Source organism: Phocoena phocoena, chromosome 1, assembly GCF_963924675.1.
Source record: "Phocoena phocoena chromosome 1, mPhoPho1.1, whole genome shotgun sequence".
Classification (NCBI taxonomy): domain Eukaryota; kingdom Metazoa; phylum Chordata; class Mammalia; order Artiodactyla; family Phocoenidae; genus Phocoena; species Phocoena phocoena.
In genome coordinates this window covers 7466416-7487338 of record NC_089219.1, presented here as the reverse complement: position 1 = coordinate 7487338, position 20923 = coordinate 7466416, and the positions used below count along the sequence as shown (strand labels likewise).

At 54.1% G+C, this 20923-nt stretch overlaps 1 protein-coding gene across 2 annotated transcripts in view; it reads left to right on the top strand.

Moving 5' to 3' along the window:
- The window catches only part of CTNNBIP1 (catenin beta interacting protein 1), a 49423-nt gene extending 43771 nt beyond the window's left edge, over positions 1-5652 (top strand). Inside the window, exon 5 of one of the 2 annotated variants that reach the window (XM_065891040.1) lies at positions 5024-5652. In XM_065891040.1, coding sequence (XP_065747112.1) covers positions 5024-5082 — 59 coding nt within the window. In that variant the 3' untranslated portion in view covers positions 5083-5652. The remainder of the gene's footprint in view (positions 1-5023) is intronic. The other variant, XM_065891030.1, reaches the window with a different exon arrangement.
- The last annotated feature ends 15271 nt before the right edge of the window (positions 5653-20923 follow it).

The following is a 20923-nucleotide window of genomic DNA, read 5'->3' as shown; positions in this document are numbered from 1 at the left end:
GTAGTAGGGGAAATGGTAATGTATTCAGGATACATTTTAAAAGTACAGTCAGCAGGATTTGCTGATGTGTTATACGTGGAGTGTGTGTGTGAGACAGGGAATCGGGAATACCCCAGGGTTTTTGACCTGAGCAACCAGGGGATGGAGGTGCCATCGGCTGAGATGGGGAAGGCTGCAGGTGGAGCAGGCTTGGGGCTGCACCATTTGACATTCCACCAGCAAAGTCTGAGGGTTCAAATTTCTCCACATCCTTGCTAATGCTTGTTATTGTCTGTCTTTTTGATTCCAGCTGTCCATTGGGTAAGAAGTGGTGTCTCATTGTGGTTTTGATTTGCATTTCCATAATGACTGATGATGTTGAGCGTCTTTTCATGCCCTTGTTGACCATTCATATATCTTTTCTGGAGAAATGTCTATTTGAGTTCTTTGCCCATTTAAAAAATTGAGTTGTTTGACTTTTTATTATTATTGAGTTGTGTTATTTATATATTCTAGATAGGAGTCCCTTACCAGATATATGATTTGCAGATATCTTCTCCCATTCTGTAGGTTGTCTTTTCAATTTTTTTTGATAGTGTTTTTTGAAGCATAAAAGCTTTTAACTTTGGGGGCTTCCCTGGTGGTCCAGTGGTTAAGACTCCACGCTTCCGATGAAGGGGGTGCGGGTTTGATTCCTGGTCGGGGAACTAAGATCCCACATGTGGTGTGGCCAAATTGTGGGGAGAAAAGAAAAAGAAAAAAAGGCTTTTAACTTTGATAAAGCCCAATTTATTTATTTTTTTCTTTTGTTGATGGTGCTTTGGGTGTCATATCTAAGAAACCATTTCCTAACCCAAGACTATGAAGATTTACTCCTGTGTTTTCTTCTAAGAGTTTCATAACTTCAGCTCTTATATTTAGGTCATTCCTCCATTTTGAGTTAATTTTTGTATATGGTGCAAGGTAAGGGTTCAACTTCATCTTTTACATGTGAGTATATCTAGTTGTCCCAGTACCATTTGTTCAGTTCTTTCCCATTGAACCCTCGGCACCTTTGTCAAAACTTAATCGACCATAAATGGGAAGGTTGATTTCCAGCTTCTCAATTCTATTCCATTGATCTATGCCAGTTCCACCCAAACTTGTTTACAGTAGCTTTGTAGTAAGTTTTGAAATTCAAAAGTGTGGGCCCAACCTTGTTCTTTTTTCTCAAGATTGTTTTGGCTATTCTGCACCCTTTGCGTTTCCATATGAATTTTAGGAGCAGGTTGTCAGTTTCTGCAAGAAAGGCAGCGGGGATTTGATAGAAATTGTGTTGAATTTCGTCCAGCGATGTTTTAGACATTGATGTTTTGTTCTTTTTAGAGTCCAAATTTCATACTTCATTTGTTAAATTTATTCCTAAGTATTTTATTATTTTTGCTGCTACTGTAAATGAAATTGTTTTCTTAATTTCATTTTCAGATTATTCATTTCTAGTTTATAGAAATACAAATGATTTTTGTACATTGACCTTATATCTTGCAACTTAAACTTGTTTATTAGTTCTAATAGTCTTTTAGTGGCTTCCTTAGGATTTTCTATATGTAAGATCCATGTCATCTACAAATATAGTTTTATCAATACTTCTTTCCAATTTGGATGCCTTTTATTTCTTTTTCTTGCCAAATTGCCCTGGATAGAACCTTCAACACAGTATTGAATAGAAATGGTGAGAGTGGACATTGTTTTCTTGTTCCTAATCTTGAAGGGGGAGAGCTTTCAATCTTTCACCATTAAGTATGATCATAACTGTGGGTTTTTAGTAAATGCCCTTTATCAGATTGAGGAAGTTCACTTTTATTCCTAGTGTGTTGGGTGTTTTTATCATGAAGGGGTATTGAATTTTGCCAGATGTGTTTTCTATGTCTATTCAGATGATTATATGGTTTTTGCCCTTTTTTCTATTGATAGGATATATTACATTAATTGATTTTTGGATATTAAACCAACCTTGCATTCCTGGGATAAATGTCACTTGGTCAGAGTAAATAATCCTTTTTATATGTTGATGTATTCCATTTGCTAGTATTTTGTGAGTACTTTTGCATATCATAGGTATTATGAATATCTATATTCATAAGAGAGACTGGTCTGTAGTTCTCTTTCCTTGCGACGTCTTCATCTGGTTTTGGCTTTATCTTTTAATGGGTCAGAGAGTGTGGAACAGGAGAGACTGATCATCTTCTCCCCTCCTGTGCTCATGGCATCTGGTGGGAAAGGACAAACAGAAAGGACAAACTCTGAACCCAAGTCCAGACAGCGTCAGCAGAGGTACCAGTGGGGTGGACCAGCCTTGTCGGTAAAACAGGAAAGTAAACCTAGCTGACGGCGCAGAGGCAGTGGGCTCGGCCTGCTGGCTTCCTTGTAGCATCTTCCTGTTGTGAGCCCTGCGTTTCCAGGACAGTGAGAGCATCTGAGGGAACCCCCACATCCTAGCCTTTAAGGGAGAAGGAGGGACCATGAGGGTTAACCTTGGAGACCCCTCCTGGCTCTCAAGCTCTGAGAGCTTGAATCTTAATAACTAACTAAGCAGCTTACCCTCCCTGTTAGGTAACTGGCCCAAGTTCCATGGAAAAGAGGAAAGGGAAGGGCAGCATCCTCGCCTAGAGGCCTGTGAGCTCAGGTCAGGCCCTTGTTGAATGATGAGTACCAGGCCAACCAGTGATAAGGACAGGTCAGACAATGCTCTGGAAGAGCCTGCCCCCGCTCGGGCCCCAAAGGAAAGCAGATCCCTGGTGGTGAGGCCTGGAAAACAGCAAGTCCTTTAGGAACAGAACAGAGTACGATGGGCAGCAGCTCTGTGGGCCCTTTCCGCACCAGCTAGCAGCAGAGTGGGAGGCTCTATAAATGGGAGCTGCAGATTCCTAGCCTTCCCCACCCCAGCCAGGGATGGGGCCACCAGCTGGTGTCGCAGCACTGCCTCAGGTGTCTTGCTAAATAGTTGTTGGAGTCCCTGCATGACCCTGAGGAGGTGACTTCTTTCTCCACCTCTCAGGGTGTAGCCCAGCTACACACACTGGGCAGCCCCCGAGTCTGGGCTCCTCCAAGGAGCCAGTGGCCATTCCCTCTGCAGACTCACTCTTCCTTCCTGGGGCAGCTGGTGCTATTTTTGGGCCTGCAGCTCAGCACAGAGGCCCAAGGTCCCTTCGAGAAAGCCCACGAGACAGGCAAGGAAAGAAGTGAGTGGGCTGTCCCTGTTCATTGCATCTTCTGCTCACAAGTCCCCTTTCGTGGTCTCTCTCCAGCCCCCTCCTGCTCAGTGAGCTGGAGAGGCGGCACTCGGGAAAAGCCGGCATCTGTTAGGTAACCAGCTCAGCTACCGTGCAGGGTATGATGTAACCTTGGATTCTGTGGTTGCTAGGAAAATTTGCCTGCAGTGGTATTGCGTGGTCCGAGGACTGAGGCGAGAACAGAATGTTCCCGGGACGACAGGGGAAGGACTGGTAGGGCTTCCCAAGCAAAGGAGCCCAATCCCGAGAAGTCGGATGATTTGAGCTCCTTTCTAGAAGCTCATTCCCCTTTGCAGGAATAGAGGTTGTGCTGGTAACAGCAGAACCCCATCAAGGCAGATGGGGCATGTGTGGCACGGTTACTCCCCTGGGTAGCACCTTGGCCCTCTGGTGCCCCAAACCGAAGGACACGTCTGTAATGTTACATCCTTGTGGACGGGCCCTCCTTCTACAGCACCCATGGCTGCGTGCCTCCTCCGTGTGGCAGGGCAGTTAGGAAGGAGGTCAGGACGAGGCTGCCAGTGGGAAGGGGTGACTCCCTGTGGCGTGGACGGAGGTGGCCGACACCACGCCCCGGGGTGGGGGCCGGCCGTGGTGGCGTCCTGCCCTCTCCCTGACTCCGTTTCACATGTCCGCCGCCCCACCGCGCCCCGCTGCCCGCGCCCCCCTCAGTGGCCTTTCCTGTTTCTGCTGCTCTGATCCCCCTCCCCGGGAAGAAGTCCTCCAGCGGAACAGAAGAGAAGTTTGTCTAAAAGGCCATGGGCAACTGACTGTTACTTCACGTTCAGGGTGCCACCAAGAACGATCCTTTAGAGAAAGGGGAGAGCGGGACTTCCCTGGGGGTCCCCTGGTTAAGACTCCGCGTTTCCACTGCAGGGGGCACGGGTTTGATCCCTGGTTGGGGAACTAAGATCCTACATGCCATGCAGCCAAAAAAAAAAAGGGGGGGGGCAGGGGGAAAGGGGAGAAAGTGGCAGGGCCCAGGCAGGGTCCGGGCCCAGGAGGTGGGGTGGGACCTGCAGGTCGCCTCACCTGCCCTGCAGGGTCTGCCACTCGGTCCCTCCTGCCCAGCAGCTTCAGGTGGGGGACGCAGGTCAGCATTTCAGGCTCTTTCCCTCCTTCCTGCCTTTTCTGGCTGCATGCCTGTCTTATGGAAAACAAGACAAAGGAAGTGATTTCATGAGTGCCTGGACCAGAATCCTCAAATCCACCATTAAAAATAACAACAAAAAGATCATGGCCATTATCTGTCTCCATGGGAGCCGGGCCGACCACGGGCTGGAAATGGGCCTGGCCGCGCTCCCCTGAGCAGGTGTTGGGTTTGGGCAAAGAGGACTGGCTGTTAGGAATTATGAGCAAGATCCTCCAAAGGGATCAAAACAAGAGTCTTAAGAAGGAAGAGAGAGGTTCCCAAGGGCCCCCGGCTTTGGTGACCTTGGAGCAAGGGTCACAAGCAGAGCGCTGCTCCAGGACAGCAGCCTGGGTTCTTGGCACGCTCGTGTAGCCTTGAGCAAGCCTCTGAGCCTCGCCCCTGCAGCCTGCAGCCCACAGCCGTGCAGCAGGGTTGCTGGCCTACCCTGGCCAGGCTGTGGGGGAGGCCCAGGCCCAGAGGGGAGGTGGGCTTCCCCAGAAGCACTTTGTTCTCGGAAAGCACCCCGCTACAGTGGACTGACTGACACTGCATCGGGCGCCGCAGCCTCCTCGCCTTGTCCCAGGTTGCAGCCCAGGGCCAGAGGACCATCCAGCAGCAATTCTTTCGCCCTGGTCTGCAGGTGCAGAGGATGTGGTGATGGCGTTTTCCAGGTCGGAGACGGAGGACCGGAGGCAGTAGCTGCAAACCCCTTGGAATACCCTGGAGGCTGGCAAAGGCCAGGAGATCTGTGTGGACCTCACCGGCTGAGTGGCAGAGGGTCACCTCCCCTACCCCGATCCCCCCACCCCACCCCTTCCCGTCCCGCCCCACGGCCACTCAGAATCCTCCAGGGAGACACCAGTGGTGCAGTTACGATTGGCTTAAAGGGACGGACTCATGATTGGCTGCGGGAAGAAACCTTTTTATTTTTAAATCTCGAGCAACGCAAACCTTTTTATTTCTGACTCCTATTTAAAAAAAAAAAAAAAAAAAAATTGCGCCTCGGTGTGTGGCTTCTCAGGAAGCTCTCCGAGCTCTGGTGCTTTATTTCGGTCACTTTTTAGGAATGTGAAGAGGTCCGATTGGCTGCTTAAACTGGAAAAGGATTTTGATTGGCTGGCTAATGGGAAACGGTTTTTTTTTTTTTCTTTGATTGGCTGCAGGTGTTCTGCTGATGGCAACAGCTCCTCTCTTTTGAATGTTGAAAACAGGGTTTGGGACGTTGGTTGTTATATTTGACTTGAAAAAAGAAAGAAAGAAAGAAACCAAGTGCGCTTTGCAATATTTATTACACAAAGAGCTTGCTGCTGCTGCTTTGACGTGTTTTTTGTTTGTGTTTGCATTTGATTGGCTTTCGATATGTGTGTTTGGTTTCCCATTGGCTCACCCATGACTCCTGTTGCCATGGGCTGCCCACCCCCTGCTGCGTGCAGGCCCTCTCCAGCCCGGGGGTCCACCTAGAGAGTGCTTTTGCTTTAATGACCACACCAGGCTCCATCAGCGAGGGGACCCCTAGGACGCCAAGCAGGGCCCACAGCTGGAAAACAGGGCCCCAAGGAGGTTTGTGTTGTCCTGAACGAGCAGCCCAGAGCTTAGAGGTGACCATTAGCCAGGATTTACATGCATCACTTCATGAGTTGACAACCGGCCAGCATCCCTTGGTGAGAATGGAATCGCTCACACGCGCCATCCGGGCCTCTCCAGCCTGCCCGCGCTGAGCCGTTCGCTCCATATTCTACTTCCTGAGGCCTCATCGGAGGCGGGGCTCCTCTTATAAGGGGCAGGAGCTGCTCCCACCTCTGAGACCCCAAAACATAGCAGAGATCTCTGCCCGAGAGCCCAGAACCCCCACAAAGGCCCCAGCTTGGCTCACAAGGCCCAGGAGGCCTTTGGCGCGAAACGCACCCTCCCACCTTCCCCAGCCTCCTCCAGCGCAGTGGGTCCTGACCAGCCCTGGGAGCTCTCTCATCCGAGGCCGTGCCCTTCACTGCACTGCCTTCAGAAGGGTCTCTCTCCACGGAAGCCTGGAAGGGACAGTGTCATTTATGAAGTGCCCACTGGGACCGCTGGCTGGGTCTTCAATGAGCGAGTTCCACCAGGCTGGCCCTCAACCCCGCCCCCAGAAAGACATTGCAGAGCAGTGGTCTTTGAAGGGCTGCAGGAGCCCCAGGTCTTCCCACCTGCCCTCCTCCCCCTGGAGGCGGCCTGTCCTGCTCCCTGCATCTCTCGCGGGAGTGGAATCTGGGTGGGGAGTTGGAGGAAGATGCGGGCCTGGGGAGGGGAAGCCTCCCCATGTCCCCGCCGCGACCTCCCACCCCCATCCCGGAGGTAGTAGATGGCTGAGGCCTCCTTCTCACCCCAGGTACCCAGAGCCAGGAGAAGACGCTCAGAGCCAAACTTCCCCCTTCTCGGGGCTTGGGGCCGTCGTGGAGCAAGGGAGCTGAACGCCAGCGTGTCCCAGGCCCCAGCCCCTGGGAGCCCCATGGCCCCGTGGCCGTTCACACTGTGCTCTGAGCTTCCTCTGAGCCTTGCCCCAGCGGAGGACTTGACACGACCTAGACACCCCATCCTCCTACACACAGGGGCCCCCCGCCCTGGTTAGCTGGCCATTAGTCTGAAAAGGCCGTTGATCCCCAGGGGACGGGGACTGTGGACCCCAGCAGGGGCCTGAGAGCATCTTCCTCCAGGAGGGGCAGTGTGTGTACGCACACATGTGTGTCTGTACTCGTTCCCAGCTCAGTGGCCTGCAGCTCCAGCTGAGCCCCTGGGGAAAGGTGAGTTTTGTTCAGTCTCCCCCCACCACCCAGGTTGTAACATCTGTTATCAGCTGTCTTTGCCAGTGTTGCCGGCTGGCCCCTCTCCTTGTACCTGTAGCTCCCGTCGAGGGTCCGAGTCCTGGCTGATGGTGTGTTCCTGCGCCAGTCTGTCCTTGTCAGGGTCGTGGGCCTCCCTCTTGTAACTGCGATGGCCCTGATCTGTCTCATCTTCCGCAGAAGAAAAGGGGAGATGTCGCTGTGGCTTCGTATTTCTGCCAAAAATACTTCTGTTGAAGAAAATAATTAACAATAAAGATTTTTAATAGTTTGGCTCGTGAGCTGATTTCCCCGCATCACGTGGACTCTGCTGCTGGGGCCCGCCCTCTCCAAGGAGGGGCAAAAACACCATGTTTGCTAGTTGTATTGTCCATGACCTGGAGTGGAGCTGGGGGTTTGGGAGAATTCCCAGATCTACCCACCCTGGCTGACACGTCTGTAGGAAGGGTGAGCCCCCTTTTTGACCTGGAGGTTCCCAGCATTGTCCTAGTTGGGCAGAGGTCAGTAATCCTCAGACGTGGCCTCCCCCCTCCATGCTCTTAAGCAGACACTGAGCACCCCGTCTATCCAGACACCCCAACATCCTGTGTGATGGCAGTGGTCTTAGAATGCTTGTAACGAAAGTCCAGAGTATCCGTCCCGTCCATCGTCCCAGAAACAGAAGATCCGTTGGTGTTTGGCTGTATATTCAAGTTCGGAAGCTAAAGTCATTACTGCTTGAGGAATTTTTGCTTTGGAAGCATTTTCTAGAATTTTTCATTTCCACCCTTCATCGTCCCATTTTAGGTCTTTATTTTTTTTTTCTGCTTACATGGACTCAGTGCTTCTATTTCCTTTTCGAAGAGTTTCCCTGGGTGCTGAATGCTATGAGGTTTATAGAACATGGGGACTGATGGCACAATCGACAAAATTAAATCTTAGGGTTGGAAGAGATGTTGGAGGTTGTCTGGCAGCCCATGTAGTAGCCAGATGTGTGAGTCCCCTCTGAAACATCTCAGAAAGGGCTTGTCTGGCCTTTGCTTGAATACCCTGTAGGACTGGAGAACTCACTACCTCACAAGATCGCCCATTCTACCTTCAGGTCATTTATGCTCAGCCTTATGTTGAGCTGGTCTGCCCTTCTCTGTAACTTCCTTTTCCAGGAAGGAAATTACAGTTCTTGAGAGAAAGACAAAAAAAGACAGCTATGTTAGCCAAAAGCTACGTATCAAGGGACTCATGTTAGGTAAATGATGTATAGAATCTCCCCACCCCCAGCCGGTGTTCTGAGTGCCACTGTCGGTAGCTAACCTTGGACTTAATCAGCTCCTCTAAGCTGGGCCATCGTGCAGAGGGAGGGGTTGGCTGGCCCGGATACCACCTGCCCAGCCCCCAGCAGAGAGCCTGGCACTGGAGCCGGGAGGGAGGAGTCTCCCAGCGCTGTCTGATGGGAACTAGGCTACTTCAGCAGGGGAAGGGGGAACACTGTGGGGGCAGGCCTGGGTCTCCCGGGGTCCGTCAGCCCACAGAGCAGGCAACCTTCTGGGTCCACCTTCCTAGGTACAGGGGCAGGGGCCAGCAAAGACCCCGACCTCAGGCTTGGGACTGCTGAGGCCTGAGACAGCTGGGGGCCAGGCTGAGCCTGGGGGAGGCCCGGGTGGGCTGAGGAGGGAGGCAGGGCACCTGCACTTGCTGGTGTTTCCCAGGCCTGGGGGGAGGGTGGTGGAGAATGAATGAAGCCTTCTCCCTGGCCCCGCAGTGAATAGCACCTGTGAGTGCTCTCCAGGCTGCTCCTGCCTTTGAACAGGGCCCTTTGTGACAGGGAAAACGATCCCTCCTGGGCACCTGGTTCAGTGGTGGCGGCTTCCGGAGCAGGGGAGCTCGCTGGGCCCCAGGGGACCGCCCCCCCCTCCCCATCACCCACCAGCCCCGCCCGCGCAGTCTCTTTCCCTCCCTCCCTCCTTCTCTCTCTGTCTCGCTCGCTCCTGGCTGCCCACTCCTGTTTTGGGGGATGAGCTAGGCCTAGACTACCCTGAGGCCATGGTTAGAAAACACTTCTGGCAGTTACCCGGTGGTCTAGTGGTTAGGATTTCAGGCTTTCACTGCTGTGGCCCGGGTTCAATCCCTGCTTCGGGACTGAGATCCTGCCAACCACCACCCCTCCCAACAACAAAAAAAACAAAAACAAAAACACTTCTCCATCCAATGAAGCAACTTCCTCTTCTGGGGCAATGAGTGGTGTTTACAAGACTTGGGGGCTTGGGGCACCATGACTGCTAGTCCTAATTTAAAGAAAGTCCTCATCAAAGGACAAGGGCAGTAAAATGCCTTTTGAATAGCAGTCAGTGCATCGCCTTGGCTTGGAACTGAGCCTCACGGATGGTTTCCGAGCGGCAGGGGCGGAGAAGTCAGGGAAGGAGGAGAGTGTGCAGCAGGTGGCCGCCTTGTAGGCACACCTGTGGGAGCCCCGCCGCACCTGCACAGCCCCAGAGCCTCTGAGAGTTTCCTCCTCTGGGCCCTCGGCCTTGGCCGTGGAAGGAGGTGGGTTTTCGCAAACATCTTTCATGCAGGTGACACCCACATAAAGGATTGTTTTTTTTAATCTTTTGGCCGCACGGTGTGTGGGATCCTAGTTCCCCGACCAGGGATCGAACCTGTGCCCCCTGCATTGGCAGCATGGAGGCTTAACCACTGCACCGCCAGGGAAGTCCTGGTGTCCCAGTCTTAATAACACAGTGAATGTGTCTTGGTGGGTGTTATGTGCGTACAGGTGCTTAGTACTTTATGTACACCATCTTCAGTCATGTGTGAGCTAAGTATGTTATTAGCCCCATTTTACAGATGAGGAAGTGGGGGCTACACAGTTTGTTAAAGGTCGTCATGGTACAGCCAGAACTTGGACCCAGGTTGTCTGACCCCAGACTCCATGCGTATAGCCACTACTTCCAGCTTTGACGGGGCGGGGGGGGGGGGGGGGTCGGATTGGGACTGGGGGTAAATCCTGCGTCACCAGGCAGCCCAGTACCTTTTCCCCAGGGCCATTCTGGTGCTTGCCCTTGTTCTCCAAGCCCTGTTGTGTGCGACTCTAGTAGGTTGTTAACAGGTATTTTTCAGGCAGGTTAACCCATTGCTGGGTCCTCGGTTCAGCCCTCAGCTCCATGATGAAGCTGCTGTCCCAACTTGTCCATTCTGATGCGTGCTTCTCGTCTTTCACCCATTCTGAGGCCTCCTCTTGTGGACCTGGCAGTTCTCCAGGCTAAGCTGGTTTCTCTAGAATAAGTTCCTCTTCCACTTTGCCCTAACTCTTCCTGTTCACAGCGCCCCCCCCCCCCACCAGCACCTGGCAGTCCAACCTTGAAGCACACCCATGTCCAAGTGAGGGCAGCGGGAGAGCTCTGAATCTGGGGACAATAGGCCGGGTTTGTGACCCTCTGTACCTTTGGGCAGGTCTCAGCCTGATTTTTCTCATCTATAAGATGGCAATAATAATAGAAACTAGTGGACCTTTGACAAACTACATGAAAATGCTTTGAACCCAATAAAGCCCTGGACAAGCATGGTTCTCTCCTGACCTCACTTTATGCTGTTTACTCCCATAGTATAAATCGTTACGTCTTTATGTCTTTGGGGGCTGGGGAGACATTAAGGTCCACAGCAAGAATTCTGAAGGCCACCTGGTGGGATTGAAGCAGTTGTGTGACTTGGGCCAAATTACCCACCACTGGAAAGACAGAATAAAGCAGAGCATCTATTCTATAAGGCTGTTGCTGAGAATTAACGAGATAATGCCCATGACAAGCTTGGCCGAGTGACCCGCCCACAGTGGGTGGTCAGCACATGTGGTCATCATTCGGTCACCGTGACGGTGTCCTCCACCCCCATATTCCCTGCTTATAAGTCACGCAGAGCAAGGCCTTGTCTGCAGCTCCCGGCCGTGCGTGGGGGGAACAAGCCTCAGGTCCCATCAGGTGCTTGTTGAATGCTTTTCTGATGAGGATGAAAGAGCTGAGAGGCTCCCTTGTTGAGGCCAGAGCTGCCTCCTGCTTCCGCCCCCAGGGCCTCTCCCTCTGCTTAGCAGCTTTGCACGCAGGAAGAGCTGTAATTGGAGCAGAGCCCCTCAGCCTTCCGGAGCCCGCAGAGCTGAGGGGGTCCCCCAGATGGACCTTGTCATGGCTGGACAGGCAGGGAGAGGCCTCTTGGAGCCTGGGGGTGGGCCATTCTGCCAGGGTTCCAAGGACCCTCCCGCTCACTGGCTCGTGCTTCAACTCCAAATAGAATCCGAGGCAGCCAGGGAAGGGGATAAAATTAAATCCTTGATCATGATCAAGTGGTTAAAGAAAAGCCTATCCCAGCCGGAGTTTCCTTCCCACAGCGGCTGGCTCCGCCTGAGAGCAGACCGAAGATGGAGCCGCTGGCTATGAGCGCCCAGCCCCCTCTGCCCCTCCTCCCTCGTCAGAGATCCCCCCATGCCCCACCCCCCAGGCCTGAGGTCCCCCAGCCGGAGCTGTGGAGTGGAGCAAAGCCCCTGTCAGTCCCCGGGGTGGCTGCTGGCAGGGGAGGCCCTCCCGGACTCTGGACTCGGGAGCTGCACAGAGCCGGGTTCAAACCCAGGCTCTGCCAGTTACCAGCTGCGTGACCCAGACGAGTCACTGAAGGGCGCCAAGCCTCTGCTTCCTACTCTGGAACGTGAGGGTGATAACAGCACCTGCCTCCTGGGCTGTGGTCTGGATGCAGTGTGTGGACACCAGCAGTGGCGGGCCCAGGGTAGGCCACCTGTGGGAGCAGCCTGCCTGGGGTCGGGCACGTGTTTGTTCACTAGAGGGAATTTCAAAACAGTAAAACTGGCTAAAGTTCTGGTCCACTTTTTTTTTTTTGTCTTTTTGTCTCCATGCACCAGCAACTTGACCTCCCCTCAGGCGGCCTCTTCTGAGCAGGCCGCACTCAAGACCCTGGCTGAGATGCCACCGAGGTGATGGGCCTCCCAGGCCCGGCTCCAGGGCCCTCCGTGCACTTCCCTGGCCTCAGGGCCACCGTGGGCAGCGCAGGGACAGCCTCCTGTCCTCACTTGCAGCCCGGCCTGTTGAAGGCGGCTGCAAGCAAGAGGTGATGGCTGAGCCGCTGGCACCTGGCAGCCTAGCCCGTGAGAGGAGGAGGCCTGAGGTGTACCTTGGCCGGGAGCTGGGACGCTGGGAGAGGAGACAGTGAGGCAGTAAAACTAGCCCTTGTTTCCCAAAGCCTGCGCTCCCTCCCGTGTCCTGGCTCACAAGAGAAACACCCACCGCCCCAGGGAGCCAGAGGCCCAGGCCCGGGCGTGGGGAAGGGGCCCGGATGAGGGGGCGGCCGACAGTGGCACCAGCCTTACCCTCAGCTGTTTCCACAGACCCTCCCAACGCCCTGACGGTGCCCAAGGCAGCCTCTGCCAGGCCCCCCTGGCCTGGCGTGGCCCCTCCTGGCCAGGCCTACTGTGCAGTCCCTGCTGTGCGCCCTCAGAAACACTCTGCGCCCCTCACCCCCAGACTCCAGCCCAGAGGAGGCTGGGGGAGGCCGGAGGCGGGGGGCTGGCTACCCCTGCCCACCCACCCCCTTCTCAGCCAGACTGCCCCTGCCCGCTTGCCCCCCTGGGAAACTGGTCCAGCATCCCAGGGGAAGGTGGTCTGTGGGCTTTCCTCTGGCTGAGTCACCCGCCCATAGCACGTCCGAAACTGCTGAGGCCGCAGGGAGGCCATGCCCTGGGAGCGGCAGCCTGGACTCTGGCCCCTCAAGGTTTCTGTCTAGAACCTTCCTTGGTGGCTCCCACAGGTCCCCCTAGCTCAGGTGGCCAGCTGCAGAGGGGAGCCCTGAGACCTCTGGCTGGCCCCCCGGACCTCTCCAGACTTCCAGGGAGTTAACCCGGCCCAGCTGCCCCAGCTGGGCCCCTGAAACACCGGCTGAGGACCTCCTGCGTGTGAGCTGGAAGGTGGCGGGTGACGAGAGGGACCCAGCCGTGCGCTATGGTGACGGAGGAGGCCGCCCGGGCAGACTGGAGACACGCCACAGTGTCCTGGGAGGGAGCAAAACCCTTGTCACGGAGGAGGCGGACTCAGGCCTGTTGCCAGGAGCCCAGGCAGTCAGAAGGGTCCCTCGGAGCTCCGGCACCTGCCCGTGGGGCTGTCCTCCTTGCCTGTTGTGTGGCCCAGGGGGCGGGGCGGGGTATCAGGGCAGGGCAGTGGCAGAAGCCTGCGGGTCCCCTGGGGTCGCTGGTCCCTGGCTTCTCTCCGGCAGGCAGCCAGACCCAGAGCGGGCAGCTGGAGGAGCCCGGGAAACTGCTTCTGAAGGAGAAAGCGTCTGGGGGGCGATGCGCCGGGGCAAGCCCGGGAGTTCAGGCTGGAGCCGGGCAGTTGCCGGAGAGCTGGCAACGCACCCTCACTGCCCTGGCCCGCCTGGCGGATTCCTGCTGCCGCTGCTGGATGGGCAGCTGCCAGCACTAGCTCGGGCCTGCTCTGGCCGCCCCCTCTCCAGGCTGTGTGATCTATTCAGGGCCCAAGCATTTGTCCTGGGGGACTAGGAGGGTGAGAGGGGGTGTCCTAGTGCCCTGTCCCTCCTCTGAGACGTTGGGAGGACGAGCTCATGCTTGTATGTGGAGGGCACCAGCAGCTTATGAGATTAAGCTCTTAAAGGTCATTAGGCAGAAGAGGAGGCTGGGGCAGGGTGGGGAGGGGGTGGGGCATCGCCGAGAGAGCACTGGACCGCGCCCAGGGTCTGGGTGCTGTACCTCCCTCCGCCACTAACCTGGAGTGATTCCATCCCATGTGTCTGAGCCTCAGTTTCCCGCCTGTGAAGCAGGGGCTTGTAGGAGTCATTGGTGCCACCCCCCAAACACTCCCGAGCGCTCCCTTCCAGTCACACAAAAGGATTGTGTCCCCCTCGCCCTCTTTTTTCAGTTAAGCGTGGCCCTGACTTGCTTTGGCCAATGCAATGTGGGCAGAAGTGCTGGGCCATTTCAGGGGGAGGCTTTAAGAGCTGCTTGGTAATGTTCCAGAGGTGTCTGGCCTATGAGCCTGGGCCCTGGCAGAGCCCTTGTGCCAGTCTACCAATGAGGAAAGAAGTGTGTTGTTGTTTTGTGCCCTGAGGGTCTTGGGCCTGTTTGTTTCGGCAGCATCACCTGGCCTCTCCTGACCACTAGATAGCACCGGTGATCTCGAGCCTTTGAGGCTCAGTGGCATTCTGACTCTTGCTGTATCAGAGAAGGCTCTGTTCTGCTCACCGCCCAAAGGCTGCCCTGAAACCGTGTGTCTGGGAGCTGCTTGCCTTTCTGGTACCCGAGAAAGCACAAGTAAGGCTGCCCGCATTTCCACCCTGTACCCTGCAAGGCCGTGGCTGCCCTTTGCACGCAGGATAAAAATCTCCCCTCCCTTGGGTAGGCAGCCCAAGGCCCTGGTGACCTGGCTCCTGCTAACCTGTGACCTCATCTCCTGCCACGCTTCCTTGCCCTCCACACCCAGCCCCTTGTCTCCTCTCATCACCCAGACACGCTGAGCCTGCCCCCACCTCAGGGCTCGTGTGCTGGCTCTTCTCTCTACCTGCAATTCTTCTCCACATGGCTGAATCCTCAGTTTTCAGATGTCAGCTCAAATGCCACTCCCTGTCTTAGTCTGTTCAGGCTGCTATAACAAAATATCACAGAGCGGGTGGCTTATAAGCAACAGAAATTTATTTCTCACAGTTCTGGAGGCTGCAAGTCCAAGATCAGGGTGCCAGCATGGTCAGGTTCTGGTCTCACCAGCCCTCATGGTGTCCTCACGAGGTGGAAGGGAGGAGGGAGCTCCGTGGGGTCTCTCTCTTTTTTTTTTTTTTTTTTTTTTTGCTGTACGCGGGCCTCTCACTGTCATGGCCTCCCCCGTTGCGGAGCACAAGCTCTGGACGCGCAGGCTCAGCGGCCATGGCTCACGGGCCTAGTTGCTCCGCAGCATGTGGGATCTTCCCGGACCGGGACACGAACCCATGTCCCCTGCATTGGCAGGCAGGCGGACTCTCAACCACTGTGCCACCAGGGAAGCCCTGTGGGGTCTCTTGTATAAAAGCACTAATCCCATTCATGAGGCCTCCACCCTCGTGACCTAATCACCTCCCAAAAGCCCCACCTCCTAACACCATCACATTGGGTGTTAGGATTGCAACATATGAATTTTTTGGGGGGGTGGGGCACAAACATTCAGACCATAGCACCCCCTTGAAGGGGCTTCACTGACCACCCTCTTTTGCTTTCTCCTCCCTGACATGCTCTATCCCATTTTTCTGTTTATTTTCTTTATCTGAAAAAGCCTTATTTATGAATTTCTCCCTTTGCTTGTTTATCTCTCATTCTTCCCACTAGAAGGTAAGCTCATGGGAACAGGAACCTCGTCTGACTTCTGCACTGCTATGTCTCCCGTACCTGACATATTGTAGCCTCTCAATAAAGACTTGTTAAATGAATGAATAACCTTGACCTTGAAATAGCTTCCTTTGCTGAGCCCTCTGTGACCCACAGATACAGTGACTCTATTTTCTGAACAAAAACAAAGAAATTTGGGACCTACAGAGAGAAGGAGGTTGTCTGTTTCTCTGATTGAGGCCTCAGGGCACGTTTCGGGGGGCTGGGCCCTGACACCTGTGTGGCAACCCATACCCACAGCCCTGTTGGGCCTGTCTTGGCTGGTAAAGCAACCCCAGGCTCAGGGACGTGCAGTGGTCACCACCTTCTGACTTGACGGCAGCAGAAACCCATCTCCAACTGGATCCCGTCGCTGGGGAGGCTCTAGGGATAAGCTTGTAGGATGAACGCAATTGCTGCAGGAACCAGGGCCTCAGGGACTGGAACTGGAGACTCACTGCTTTTGAGGGGATTCTCCTCTTCTAGGTCCATCGCTGCTTGTTTCTGCTTCACCATTTGGTCTTATCATCTCCTTTCAGACTGACCTCCTCCTACAGCAGCCTCAGTGCCCCAAACAATCCCAGGGCAGTGTCTGATTGGCCCTGCTTGGGTAATGTGCCACCTTTGGACCAATCACAGTTGCTGGGGCCTTAGCCACATCCCCTTCCTGTGACCGGGGTGGGACAGGCTCTTGAGAGCATCATCGCCACCAGGGCCACATGCAGAACAGCAGTGGTGCCTAAAGGGAATGATGCTGTGTGATCGGGGACAAGCCATCCACCACTGGGCTCTGGTGCTGGCTGAACCCCAGGGGGTGAGAAATCCCACGGTGACATCAATCCTGGGTGCTCAGCTAACCTGCCACGGGGGTAGGAAGGGGACCTGCCCCTTGAGATCAGGGTTTTCTTCTTCCGCATGTAGACCTGGTTTTGCCATCCTAGAGCAGCACTGTGGTGTCATGTAGCCCCTACCTAGGGGCTACCTAGGATGGCAGGTGTCCCACAAGAGTAAAAGAAGGCCGGAAAATGCTACATGCTATACACGTTCTTTTGGAGAGTCGCAGTATACTAAAGGTTCTGAGAAGTCCTGCAATAAAGACATCCATTTCATTTAGCTTTTCATCTAGCTTTTCCCTCAGCTATTGGAACACAGAACTCAAGTCCTGAGCCCTGCTGCTTATGGGTTGTGTGTGATTTCTCCAAGTTTCAGTTTCCTCACCTGTGAACTGAGTGATAATACCAACCCCCATAGAGTGGTTTCAAGTGTGGAATGGAAACAGGTCTTTGGTAAGTACCTTGTGAGCCTGAAAGCGCTGTGCAGACACCTGACTATTTTCCGGTTTAACCCGGGAAATAACACATACTCTTTACCTTACAAGGTAAGTAATCCTGAGTCATTAAGATTAGGGGATGACAAAGGGAAAGGAGGTGATGCATCCAGGATTGGCCAGACAGGTGACTAATTAGAGGTGGGTGCAGAGGAATTCCAACAGCAGTGCTGTGGAGACTAAAGGCTCGGGGGCCAGGAGGACAGAGGCCACAGTGATGGGAAACCCTGGGAAGAGGTGCTGGGCAGGAGGGAGGTGCTGGCTGTCACTGCTGAGTCTTTCTCAAGCCTTCTAATCAGACAGCATCACTGGTGTCCACTCCCCGAGCCTTCCTTGTCTCCCATGGGGAACTCTGCATAGGGTAGAAATTCATTTTCTAGGGAAGTCCCTGGTGGTCCAGAGGTTAGGACTCCATGCTTCCACTGCAGGGGGCACGGGTTTGATCCTTGGTCGGGAACTAAGATCCTGCAAGCCATGCGGTGCAAAAAAAAAAAAAAAAAAGAAAGAAATTCATTTTCTCACAGTTCTGGAGGCTGGATGAAGGTGTTGGCAGTGTCGGTCCTGCTGAGGACTGTGAAGGAGAAATCTGCTCCAGGCCTCTCTCCTTGGCTTGTGGATGGCTGTCTTCTCCCACGTCTCTTCACGTCATCCATCTTCCCTCTACGCAGCTAAATTTCCCCTTTTTATGAGGATAGCAGTCATATTGGATTAGGGCCCACCCACAATGACATCATTTTAACTTGGCTACTTCTGTCGAGACCCACCCCCTCCACATAAGGTCACATTCTGAGTTACTAAGAGTTAAGACTTAAACATAACGAACTTTGGAGAGACACATTCTACCCATAGTGGTGGGCATTCTCCCGAGTGGGAGCCTCCCTCCATCTCACCAGCCCAACTCCTTGGCCAAAAGCATGTGGATTGTGGCCTCCTGGCAGAGAGATGGAGCCCATAATTGTGTTAATTGCCACAATACCAAATCTGCAATTAATATGCCATGGGAACACAGAGCAAATGCACTAATAGCACATAATTGGACCTAAACTACACCCTCAGCAGGGCCGTGCGACTGCGCTCCGCTGTTTATGCTCCTTTTCAAATTAGCAAAGACGAGCAAATTGACATCCGTTTCCCCTTCACCCCGCTCCGAGGGGAGCTGAGGGGGAAACTCGGGGAGGGGGGGATGCTTGGCAGGCACCCTAGCTGGAGCCCGTCCAGAGCTGGGCACCAGGCTGGCCTTTGGAGCTGTGGGCAGGATGAAGGTGTTGAAGGAGTGAGGAATCCAGAGCTTTCCACAAGTCCTTACACTGGGGCTTTGGCTGACCACCCCCCCCCCCAAACTAGGATGGCAGAGAGTCTGGTGTCTAGGGCATGACTCCCATGAAAGTGGCAGCTGTTTGGGGCCTGGGGCAGGATGGGTTCGGCTTTGGAAACTTGAGGCCCGGTGCTGGGATCTCTCGTCCTTATTCCTGAGGTGGTGGTCAAGTCCGGGGGCAGATGGCAACCCTCCTCAGAAGGGCAGATACAAGCTCCTCTGCCCTTTCTGCACGCAGGCGGCCTTGTGTCTCCTCGGCCCCAGGGGCAGCTTTCTGGAGCCTCCTCTGCCTGTGCTTGCCTCCTTCAGCTGCAAGGTGCCCTGCTCGGGCCTGCTGGCAGCCAGCCGGAGCTTCTATCCTAACACGTGGCACCCCCGGCCCAGCCAGCGCCCCGCAGAGCCTCCACCTCCCCCACCCACCCACCGCCATGAGTCTGGGGCTCCCTGTGCTCATACTTGGCCGCCCCGTCTGCTTCTTCCTTCTCTCCAGCTCCCAGGTCTTGCCCCAGGGACACAGGAATGGACTGAGCCTGTGGCCTGCGGTTCAGGTAGTCTTTCCTCGCCCATCTATCCGGGCTCCTAGCTGGGCCTGTGGGGGACCAGGGTGGGAGTCGGATTAACCGACTCCTCAGCTGGCCCCCTCCCCTCCCCTCCAGGCCACTAGGGTGCCCCTGCCCCCCAGGGCCTGGGCGGAGGGCGAGGGAGGCCCTTCTCGCTCCAGCGCCTTCCTGAAATTTGCTTGTCTGCCTTTCCCAGGCTGTGCTGGGCCTCCTGCCTGGCTCCTGCTAAGCCAGCCACAGCAGGGCTCATTGAGAATTCTTGGGTCCTCTCTGCGGTTGGTCCATGCGTTGGTGTCGGGGAGACTGTCTGCCTCTGACAGTCAGCTTCCTCATTCGCATCCCCTAAATCAATGCCTTCAGATGCTGGAAGCCCAGCGCAGCAACTGAGGCCAGCAGGGGAGAGGAGAAAGGGCTTCCTGCTGCCCTTTGAGGCCCAGGGGTGACTGGAAACAAGAGGCCCTAAGAGAGGGCACAAAGGGGCGGCAGCAGAAGCCCCTCCCTAGGCCTCCCCTGGTCCCTCCTGCCTGCCGAACAGGGAAGGGGGCAGCACCTGCCCTATGGCTTTGCTGTGATCTTCTGGGCCCTGAAGATGCCTAGGGCTCTGACCCAGTGCCAATCCTGACCATGCATCCACCATACCAGGAGCTCCCAGAGCTGGAAGAGGTATTGGACAGGATGGAGATCAGCCAAGCAGTTCTCCCGTCTGGATGCCCCTCTGACTTTTCCTGGTGTTGCAGAAACTTTCACCATCAGAGCAGTTTCTGGGAGCTAGTGATGTTGTCGGTAAGAGCTTCAGCTTTACGGCCAGACAGATATAGGTTTGAATCCTGGCTCTACCACTGAGCTTTGTGACCTTGGGGCAAATTACTTTACTTTTCTCAGCCCCAGCGTCCTCCTCCTTAAAAGCACAATAATCATGGTATTCACTGCGTGTGATTGCTGGTAGCATTGAAATCAGATAATGCAAAGAATGCTTCTTGCACAGCGAACACTCACTACGTGAGTCATGCTTGTTATTTCTTGATTTCTGGGGGTGATTAATCCCTGCTACACAGATGAGGAAGGAGCGAAAAAGGTATCCCTGAGCAATTAAATGAACTGGAGGCTTGAAAGAGCCAGAATTTCTGAAATCTGGCTCTTGATTTTTATTGTCATTTGCTGGTCCAGGGAAAAACACAAAAAGGCCAGAGGAACCTCTGCTAATTCTGTGCTGCATGGTCTTGGCAAGTCACTCAACCTCTCTGAACTCCTGCTTCCCATCAGTTAAATAAAAACCCCTGTGAGGGAGGCTGTTGTGAGTCCCAAACGCATCAGCTGCCCTTGAGAAAGGAAGTATGCTAGACAGATGCAAAATCTAAAGGGCTGCATGAAAGTAGTTGTTATGACCATCATCAACTCCTTAGACATCTCAAGTACATTCATATACATCGTCAGCACCATCGTCATCATCGTGGGAGCAGGTACCACTAACTGAGCATCTAATACGTGTCTCAGACTGAGCTAAACCCTTTATATGCATTCTCTCACTTGATCCTCACAATAATCTAAAGGAGGTATGGGACTTCCTTGGCGGTCCGGTGGTTAAGACTCCGAGCTTCCATTGCAGGGGGCACGGGTTTGATCCCTGGTCGGGGAACTAAGATCCTGCGTGCTACACGTCGTGGCCAAAAAAAAAAAAAAAAAATCTAAAGGAGGTTGATGATGTTGACGATGGTGATGATGACCATTTTACAGATGAGGAAACTGAAGCTCAGAGTATCTAGGTTGTCTGGTCTTTTCTGCTAGTAATCGGAACCCAGGTATACCTGAAGTAAGACCGTGTGAGTAAGACAACCTTCCCATTTTTTTAACCACTTTATTCTACAACCTCCCCCGTAATTCTAGGAAATATGATGGAGCTACGGATAGAACCCAAGTTTGGTGTTGTTTCTGCTGTGCCCAAACAGTGGCCGTGTTTCCTCTGGGTAGTTTCTGCCCTCGCCCTTCCCTCCTCCCTGGAAACCCAGGCTAGTCCTTTCCATCAGCGTGTTGTGTGCAGACAGGGCACATCATATTCGGCTTGTGTGCCCTCAGAGGGACCACGTTTGCCCATATGTGGTGTGTGTGTATAGCGTATTGGGTGTATGATTGGTGCTGCAGAATAAAATAGCCACC